Genomic DNA, 10,500 nt, shown 5'->3' on the forward strand with positions numbered 1-10,500 from the left:
GATTATTATTATTATTGTTGTTGTCTGGTATGTGAAGAAGAGAAGGGTGAAGAGAGTGGTGTGTGTGTGTGTGTGTGTGCTTGTGAATTTATTGTTATTATTATTAATATGAGAATATAAATTTGTTTTGAAAAGACCAATATGCCCTCACATGCGTCTCACGTGAGGGTGTTTAACTGAGTTTTTCTAACCCAGTTAGCGTAAAGGACATAACGTGTACGAAAAAAATGTTTAAAGGACACCGCCTGCAAAGAAGACACGAACCGTAATTTGGCTTTTTTTACAGGACAAAATTTGTAATTCTGTCTGATTAAAAAGTAAAAGACTATAATGCCCTTAAGGCAAAATTAAAGATATATAAGAAAAGGTATATGTGGACAAATATAAGTCACTCATTGGGTTTTCAGAGTTTCTACATGTGAAGTGGCTTTTCAAAATATACATGCCCTACATATATAAAAAGCTATTTAGCATACCTAATGTAAATTATATAAGTATAATTACATTAATAATTAATGCTTTATAACATATGATCATTTTACTTAATGACTATCATCTTGACACAAAGTGTATATCAATTTTAAAGTTATATATTGCAAATCCTATCCACCACTACTCCACCACCTCTCCATTTGATCTGTATATCAATTTTAAAGTTATATATTGCAAATCCTATCCACCACTACTCCACCACCTCTCCATTTGATCTGTCGAGTTCTCACCAAAAGCCTCAAATGTCGAGTTCTCACCAAAAGCCAAAATCAAGGATCTCAGCTTTTGATATTAGTGATCATGACGAGAACCGTCGGAAAACACTTTGAAATAAAACTTTCATGTAGAATCATGTAATCAACATAGCAAAAAGAACGGAGCAAGCAACAAGTTGTAGTACTTATCTCGAGAAGAACTGGTACAGAAGATCAACCTTCTCAACACATTATACCGATTAAAAACTTAAACAAGACGGTTTCAAACAAACCTTTTTCTAACAAGTTCAAGCCACAACTTATTTAATCAATCCTCCTTATTCATAAATAGAACACACATTTAAATCTTCACAACTTAACCTAATTCATTCCAAAGGTTCAACATTTTAATTTGGCATAAATAGCAATGTAAAACCGGACTAAACCGGCCGGCTTGACCAGTTCGACCAGGATTCGGTCCACTGACATGTCCAGTTCTGTGTAGTTCGCTCGTCTTCCAGAGAACCGGCCGGTTCGAACCGGAAAACCGGTCTGGTGTACTATGAAAAAAATATTTATTTATTTTTTTATAAAATCCTTTTTCCAGCCCTACCCCGTCATTTTCTTACCAAAGTTTTCCGGTCAGACCGATTAGTTAAACCCGAAAACCGATCGCCTATATACTGTCTGATCCGGTTATGAAAACATTGAAAGATAGTCCTTGAAGCATCTAGAGTTTCAACATAGTTGACTTTCAAAACATTCAATAACCCCCAAATACCATTCACCAATTCACAATCACCACCACCACCGATCTCCACCGATGACCGCCGGACTTCTCACTTACCTCACCGGCGGCGCCGGAATATTCCTCATCGGCGCCACCGAATCCATCATCTCCATCACCCAAATCCAAAACCCACCAAGAACCAAATCAACCCATTCAATCCCCTTCATACTAACCACCGTAATCTCACTCCTATTCTTTCTAAACTCACTAATCTCCATCACCCACAACCTCAAATCCCACGATCAATCCGGCGTCGTTTTGCAATTACAAGTAATCTCAATCGTCTTATTATTCTTATTATTCTCTGTTCTTGGCTTTTTATCAAATTCAAATATTATCAATTCGTTTCATATCCCATCGCATATACTCAACATTATCTGCTTATTCGGCTTCGTCGAAGAGTTCTTTATGTTTTACATACAAAAGAAAGACCCAGATGGAATTGAGAATCGATATTATGATTTGTTACTCGTACCCGTATCCGTGTGTATCGTTTCAACGATTCTTGAATTGAAAGATGTGAAATCGGGTGCAAATTATGCGAGATTCGGGCGAGGGGTCGGGTTGGTGATGCAAGGAATGTGGTTTGTGCAAATGGGTTTTTCGTTTTATTCGGGTTTGATAACGGACGAGTGTTTTATGAAGGAGAAGAGTCGTGGGAATTTTACGGTTTGGTGTAAAGGGCACCCGGAGTTTCATAGGGCGAGGGCGATTGCGACGTTGCAGTTTAATTGTCATCTTGCGTTGGTCGTGTGTTTTGTGGTGGGCGGGTTTAGTTTTGTGAGTAGGAGGTGGGGTGGGATGAGTGATGAGGTGATGCGGTATAAGCCGCTTGGAGCGGAGATGCAGCGTGTGAGTGGGGCGCAGTTTACGCTGGAAAGTGATGACGATGAAGATGATGGTAATGGGAATGGGAATGGGAATGAGAATGAGAATGGGAGTGTGGTGACTGAGAAGAATGTTGTTGTCGTCGTTGAGACGGGTGTTAATGGTTTTGGTTCTCATCGTTGAGGTAATGCTGGATGCGAGGTATGAACTAGGTGGTTCGATAAGGCGTTTGTTTGTTCGTTTGTATTTTTTGGTGTTTGTTTGTATGCAAGATTAACGGGTGTGTTGTGGTTTTGGATGTTATGTTGTTCAATAAAGATTATGATTTTGGTCTCCTTATTTGCTTACCATATGCATGCTTTTGAACCTTGGTTGTGTTATTGTGTTGGTTCATGGATCTTGTTGGTTCGGTTTTGGTTATTGTTATTAACGTGATTTTGGATGCGTTACACGTTATAAAGTAGGTGGTTCGGTGGTCTAAATTCGGAGTTTGTTTACTCGTTGGTTTGGTTTTAAATGTAGTTATGATGTTCTTATGCTCGATAAAGAATCAAGAGTTCGGTTTCATATTCGACGCATATTAGCATCATTCTGTATTTTGACTGTGTTCTTGTGTTTGTTTATAAGCCTGTGTCGGTTTCATATTCGACACATATAAACATCATCTTCAATCTTAGTATGTTTTTGCGTCTGTTTTTCTTTTATGTCTTGATGATGATGTGGTTAAAGCAATACCGCATTTTGGTAAAGATCATAACAATTAGAGAATGATTACTCTTTTTTTTGTTAACATTTAGAGAAAATTAATTCATTCATTCGTATGAAAATCAAATAAATGTTTTCGTTTTGATTTTCTTGTTTTGGTGTTTTGTATTGGGTGTTTGTTGTGTCTAGTCTAGCCTCTTGGTATGATTGTTGGAACACGAGTCAAATTGGTAGTATTAATACATTAAGGTTCAATCGAGTAAAACCGAATAATATCTTCCTTTCTTTAGGTTTTATAGGTAACTAACGTGTTAACAAGTGTAAAAATGATATCTTGAAACAAACAACTCAAAAGAGTCATTTCAGATGACCGTTTGACCATATTGATTTGTTCCACTCGTTTTAGCTTAACAAACGATTTAAAGTCATTTTGAGTAATTTGATTAAAAAAGCCATTTTGGGTAATTTGTGACCCGTTTGAGCACATTTCTATAAACGGTCGAAATTACCACCTCTAATCAACCACAACCTAGATACGACAATTAATCAAAAGCCACAATCAAGATTCAAAATTACATGTCGATATTAAGTGCGACAGATATTTGGACCAAAGTGCGGTATCTCTTTAACCACATCATCATCAAGATATAAAAGAAAAACAGACACAAAAACATATTAAAGTTGCAGATGATGTTTACAAGATGCAAATGACACCAGGCTTATAAACAAACACAAGTAACACATGATGTTTACAAGATGCAAATGACACCAGGCTTATAAACAAACACAAGTAACACAGTCAAATTCAGAATGATGCTTATACGTGTCGAATATGAAACCGAACTCTTGATTCTTTATCGAGCATAAGAGCATCATAACCACATTTAAAACCAAATCAACGAGTAAACAAACTCCGAATTCAGACCACCAAACCACCTACTTTATAACGTGTAACGCATCCAGAATCACGTTAATAAAAATAACCAAAACCGAACCACCAAGATCCATGAACCAACACAAGAGCACAACCAAGATTCAAAAGCATGCATTTGATACGCAAATAAAGAGACCAAAATCATAATCTTTATCGAACAACATAACATCGAAAACCACAATATGCCCTCTAATCATACCTACAAACAAACACCAAAAAAATACAAACAAACGCCTTATCGAACCACCTAGTTCATACCTCGCATACAACGTTACCTCAACGATGAGAACCAAAACCATTAACACCCATCTCAGAGACGACAACAACATTCTTCTCGGTCACCACACTCTCATTCCCGTTACCTTCATCGTCATCACTTTCCAGCGTAAACTGCACTCCACTCACACGCTGCATCTCCGGTTTACTATGAAAAAAATTTAAAAACGCCAAGAATTGTCGTCTTGTGTTGGTCATGTGTTTTGTGGTGGGTGAGTTTAGTTTCGTGAGTAGGAGGTGGGGTGGTGTGAGTGATGAGGTGATGCGGTATAAGCCGCTTGGAGCGGAGATGCAGCGTGTGAGTGGGGCGCAGTTTACGCTGGAAAGTGATGATGATGAAGGTGATGGTGATAGTAATGTGGAGACCGAGAAGAATGTTGTGGTTACTGAGACGGGTGTTAATGGTTATGGTTCTCATCGTTGAGGTAATGCTGTATGCGAGGTATGAACTAGGTGGTTCGATAAGGCGTTTGTTTGTTCGTTTGTATTTTTTTGGTGTTTGTTTGTGGGTAAGATTAGCGGGCATGTTGTGGTTTTTGATGTTATGTTGTTTTATAAAGATTATGATTTTGGTCTCTTTGATTGCTTATTGTAAGCATGATTTTGATACTTGGTTGTGTTCTGGTGATGATAGTTTGAAAGAGGATGGTTTATAGTTTCTGTTATTGTTATTAAGGTAATAATTCTGGATGCGCGTTGTTAATGTGTTATAAACTAGGTTGTTGATTTGATGGTTTAAAATTGGTGTTTGTTTTCCTTTTCGTTGATTTGGGGTTAAAGCACGCAATGCAGTTCGTGATGTTCTTTTGTTTAATAAAGATTTCATTCGGTTTCGTTATTGACACATGTAGGGCTGTTCATGTGTCGAACCCGAGTCGAGCCAGGGTGGTTGCGAGCTCGGGCTCGAAATTAAACGAGGTAACTTAGCTAGGCTCTAGCTCGATTTTGAAGTTAAGCGAGGTTAAGATCGAGCCAATGAGCCGAGCCATGACTCGAGCCGAGCCTAGGTCGATTTTGGCTCGCTTACATAAATGATCTAAATCAGCTCAAGATGTTTCAAATCAACTTTTTATAGCTAGTTTTATTCAAGCTTTTATCGAGCGAGCCACGAGCCTGAGCTTCGAGCTTTTTGAACAGGCCTAGACACATGTAAGCATCATTTGAAATCTTGATTGTGTTGTGTTTGTTTATGGATCTTAATGATGATGGTACAAAAGATGGAGTTTTTGGTTCATCTGTTTGTTTGAAGTTTGAATCTGATATTGGCTCATCTATAAGTGCTTTCATTTGCACTTTGTAGAGTGTAGACATCATCTTCAATTTAATTTGTTCTTGTGTCTGTTTTTCTTTTATATCTTGATGATGATGTGGTTAATGCGATAACGCACTTTGGTCCAACTATCTGTCGCATTTAATATCAGCATGTAATTTTGAATCTTGATTGTGGCTTTCGATTAATTGTCGTATCTAGGTTGTGGTTGAGTTGCGGTGGTAATTTCGACCGTTTATAGAAATACGCTCAAACGGGTCACAAATTACCCAAAATGACTATTTTGAATCAAATAATTACCCAAAATGACTTCGAATCGTTTGTGTCAGCTAAAACGAGTAGAACAATTCAATATGGTTAAACGGTCATTCGAAATGACATTTTGAGCCGTTTGTTTCAAGATATCATTTTTACACTTGTTAACACGTTAGTTACATTTAAAACCTAAAGAAAGGAACATATTATTCGGTTATACTCGATTGAACCTTATTGTATTAATACTACCAATCTGACTCATGTTCCGACAATCATACCAAGAGGCTAGACTAGACACAACAAACACCCAATACAAAACACCAAAACAAGAAAATCAAAACGAAAAAGTTTATTTGATTTGCATACGAATGAATTAATTACTTTTCTCTAAATGTTAACAAAAAAAGAGTAATCTTTCTCTAATTGTTATGATCTTTACAAAACACTAGAAATGATGGCTCTACTTGAAGCGCATACGAACCCTAATTGTGATTCAATATCTATAAATTTATCAGTTTGTTGGCTACATGTTTGTTTTAATTGTTCTTTTATTGCTTCTTTTCACATCCATTTTTGTCAAACCCCGTACTGACTTGAACCAAAATGATTCTTTTTCAAAAACAACTCGTACGAACTTGTTATACCCCGCTCGACAACACATTTAAATTTTAAGTCCATATATTCAGTGACTCCCATACAAAACACCCAACAAACATTATAAAGGATGCCATATACCAAATTATACAGAACAAATGTCACACTTAACAGAAAACATCTTTTATTATACTAAAAGAACACCAACAAACAACTATACTAAATGAAACTACATGTATAGGTAATGTAACGGGTTATAGCGTGCATATGGAACAGGCGGGATGGGAACCGGGGTGGGCCACCTTGGGATCACAAACGGGACCACCACACGCCAAGACAGGTCATCAACTAAACCAACACGTTTAACAACAACGTCCAGACTCCGATTCTCAATGCTATACGCCACAACACAATTAAGCTCCTTACACCGCAAGTACACAACATCAAGATCAAACGGGTGGAAACATAACGGGATAAAAGTAGCTTTCGTTAACCAACTATTCAACTCGGGATCAGAAGACGAAAGATCACTACGAGTCACCATAAACGCAGAACACCACTCTCCTTTCTCGTAATCCTTCATATCCCACATACGAAAACAATAAAGTGAGTAACAATTAATGACCACCTCAAAAAACCGAAGCTTTCCACAACACTCGTCACATAACCGATAAATCCCATTATGTTTCTTCTCACTCTCCACATCCCTGCCCTTGGGAAACTGAATAACCCGACAAGATATTGGACCCTTATATGGATCAAAAGCAACCATACCATGATCATAAACAGACCAATGAAGAATCCCATTAAACGTCATCGGCCCACCACCTCACTTAATAATCTTAATCGCATTATCACACGGCAGCTTATAATTAACCCATTCTCCCCCAGTCTCCGAACTAAACACTTGTAAATAAAGATGTTTTTCCGGAACTTGAAGCAACTCGACTCGCACAACCTTAAAGCTAGTTACCACATTATCTTCATTAACCTTAGTAACAAACCCTTCTAGTATAAAATGCCGGGACCCTAACGTCCTATTCTTCGGTGTAGGCAACGTAACACACTGCCTAGTAACCGGATCCAACACAGAAAGTTAAAGGCACTACTACTAAACATAACAACACCAACCCATTACTCACACCCAAAACCTTAAACTGATTAGTCAGCTGGTGGTCCTCTAACTTGGACAAAAACAAGACAGACACATTTGGGGCATTATAAATTTCGGGACGGAATCTGTCAATAAGATCTTGCAATTTCGACGCATAGATGTACTTGTACAAGATCCTGAAGGGTGTCGTGCGCGTATGTGAGATATAGTCCCGGGCAAATGAAGGTTGTGAGATTAAGGCTTTCCAGTGTTTGCAAACACCTTTGAACTTGAAAATGGATTCAATGGGCAATCTTGAAATGATTTCAAGGAGTAAAGAATCTGGGAAGTTAAGGATATCATATGTGAATGTGTTGGCTAATAAAGCAAGGCCTAGAATTGATGATAACTCATTGGATTGAGATTGTTTTCGCTTTCGAGAGAGTGGGATGAGATGGTTTTGATCTTGGGGTTGATCACCATTGTTGTGAAGTTGATTGCTTGTTTCCATTGGTATGAATGTGATTGAAGATGAAGTTGATGAGTGTTATATATATGCAAGTAAGGGAAGATGATATTAAATGCAATGATTTCATGGGAAGATATTACATGATTTTTTAAATTAATTTTTTTGACTAAAAAATTAAAATCTTTTCCTTTTTTGTTGCATCTGGTTTTAGAATTTGAATCAAATGATGAAGTGTGTGGAATCAGGTATCGGGTCGGGTATGGGACTAGATACGGAGGAAACGTTTTTTCGGGTAGGGTTTAATATATATACGGTGTTTTTGTGCAACTCTACTTTCGGATATATATATATATATATATATATATATATATATATATATATATAATATTTGACGGAGAACAATACTTTCGTATATGTTGATATATTTGGAAAGTCCGTAACGACAAGATATTTAATTGCAAGGTACGTTGTCTCATGCTTCAGAGTCAGTTGAATACTTAAGGGTGAAGAATTGATCCGAAATAAGTAAATTAAAATGTAGATATCATATCTAGAGGTTGATGATTGTTTCTTGTGCTTTCGGTCTCTAGTTCCTTGCTAGATTCTATAATTTCGATATAAAATTTCCTTTACTATAATCGGCGTCGGATTTCACCCGTTCAGATTTATGTGAAAACAATTGTGTGATAAGGCTTTTAGTCCTAAGAAGCTGAAACATGCTCCATGGGTATACAAACCTTATGGGATTAAAGAATATGTATATGAGACTACAAGTCTAAAAGGATTCAAACTCACCATTACGAGTCATGAGATTATAAGGTCATGTTATAAGGCTTCGAGCCGTAGTCAATAAAATGAGGTCTTGGAACCTCAATGGAATCATGGGCGGATCTATAGTGCAAATGGGTGGTTCCTCGGAACCACCCTAGTTTCAAAATAATAGTGTATTGATATATAGAAAACATTAGAGGAACCACCTTATAAATTAGGAATGAATCACTCTATTTACACTACAAGTGTTGGACTAGCTGGTAATTAAGTTGCTGGTTTTGTAAATGGAAGGTCATGGGTTTAATTCTGTGCTGCAAGCGAATTTTTAAATCTTTTTTTAACCCAGCCTTATATCAATTTAGGGTTTTATAAAACACACACTTACACACTAGCTATCTCTCTCCTTCCTCATACTCATCTTTGCTACTCTTTCTAGAATCCTCCCACTGTAAAGGTAAGTTTAGATTCATTTGTTAAATATCTAATTGTTTTTATGTTGTTAATTGTTAAGTTATTTGTTAAATTTTAGTTTTAATTTGTTAGCTTGACAGTTTTTGTTAGTTTGTTAGTTTTTAATTTGTTAGTTTGTAATGAACTTTGCCCGAACCATCAAACCGACCCGAACCTCGAATCGACCCGGAATTTTTTATACCCGATTCTATGAAACTGAAGCATATAAAAGTAGTGCACCACCTGAAAAAAATTCCTGGATCTGCCACTGAATGGAATAGGTTTTGTTATAAGGTTAGGTAAATTTGATGACGCGTGCACGATGTTTAGAACAGTTATTTGAACTCGGAAACAGCATAAAGAGTTGGATAACCCATTTGTAAATTGTGTATGTCTAGGAGAATAATACGCTCAAATGACCATATTATAAGTTCGAAAAGGAAAGTCATACACCAAGTGTACCCTATACGCCAATTAATAATCTGAAAATTGAAAGCATGATACAATTTCACATGTGAAACTTACATAGTTTATCATACATAGGTGACTTTGATTTTTTGCATCAATTTCACAAGTGAAACATACTTTAACTAGTGGATTATTTCATGATCATGGATAAGTTCAAGTATCAAACAGTATATGGTAGTTATGTCTATATGATGATCTCATTTTGTATAATAATAAAATATATAACGTTTAAGTTGTTATAATGGCATATCATTCTATGGTATACATTTATTAATGTGCTAGAAATCAGTTATTTAAATAATGGGGCGAACACTCATTGTTAACCACTTATTTAGGTGATGTTTGTTTTTTCAGAGGTAAAATGTATGCAATCTGCGGACCACATCTGTAGAAAAATAGGTGGACCAAATCTCTGCAGTCTGCAAGAAGAAGTCTGTTTGTTTTTTAACGTTAGCAGATTGCTAAAATAAATGGTAGTGGTGTACAAATTGTGGTAGTGAGTGGTGGTTGTGCTGGATGGTGATAGTGGTAGTGGTGGGTGGTGGACGATGGTGGTGGCGGACGGTGGGTGGTGGTGGTTGGCGGACGGTGGGTGGTGGTGGACGGTGGTGGTGGTGGGTGGCGGATGGTGGTGGTGGTGGCGAACTGTAGGGATGAGCTCGGTACCGTACCAGTACCGAAAATACCGATCCCGAAAATCACAAAATCTTGGTACCGGTACCGAAATATTCAGTTAGGTACCAGTACGGTACGGTACGGTACTAGGACGACACCGGTATTGGGTGTTGGTAGGGTGTGGTGTTTTAACCCTCTGCAGACCTTAGTAGATCTTAGAAGTGGATGGGTCAAGTCTGCACCAAGAAGAACTAGCACAGACATTTTTTAATGAAACGTTTTTAAGAAAACAAACA

At 37.3% G+C, this 10,500-nt stretch overlaps 1 protein-coding gene and 1 pseudogene across 1 annotated transcript; one reads left to right on the plus strand and one right to left on the minus strand.

Annotated features, from left to right (window-relative positions):
* Window positions 1-1,884: 1,884 nt before the first annotated feature.
* Window positions 1,885-2,487, plus strand: LOC143587044 (uncharacterized). The gene has a single exon (XM_077068442.1). The coding sequence runs from the start codon at window positions 1,885-1,887 to the stop codon at window positions 2,485-2,487; it is 603 nt and encodes a 200-aa protein (XP_076924557.1).
* A 4,080-nt stretch (window positions 2,488-6,567) lies between these two features.
* On the minus strand, window positions 6,568-7,942 carry LOC143587045 (F-box protein At1g49990-like; annotated as a pseudogene).
* Between the last annotated feature and the right edge of the window lie 2,558 nt (window positions 7,943-10,500).

Source organism: Bidens hawaiensis, unplaced genomic scaffold (assembly GCF_021521415.1).
Source record: "Bidens hawaiensis isolate Kalapana, Puna unplaced genomic scaffold, B.hawaiensis_p1.1 tig00035104_1, whole genome shotgun sequence".
Taxonomy (NCBI): Eukaryota; Viridiplantae; Streptophyta; class Magnoliopsida; order Asterales; family Asteraceae; genus Bidens; species Bidens hawaiensis.

Bases quoted from the DNA above. Each gene is read 5' to 3' on its own strand.
- LOC143587044 (XM_077068442.1), top strand. From the start codon at position 1,885: ATGTTTTACATACAAAAGAAAGACCCAGATGGAATTGAGAATCGATAT.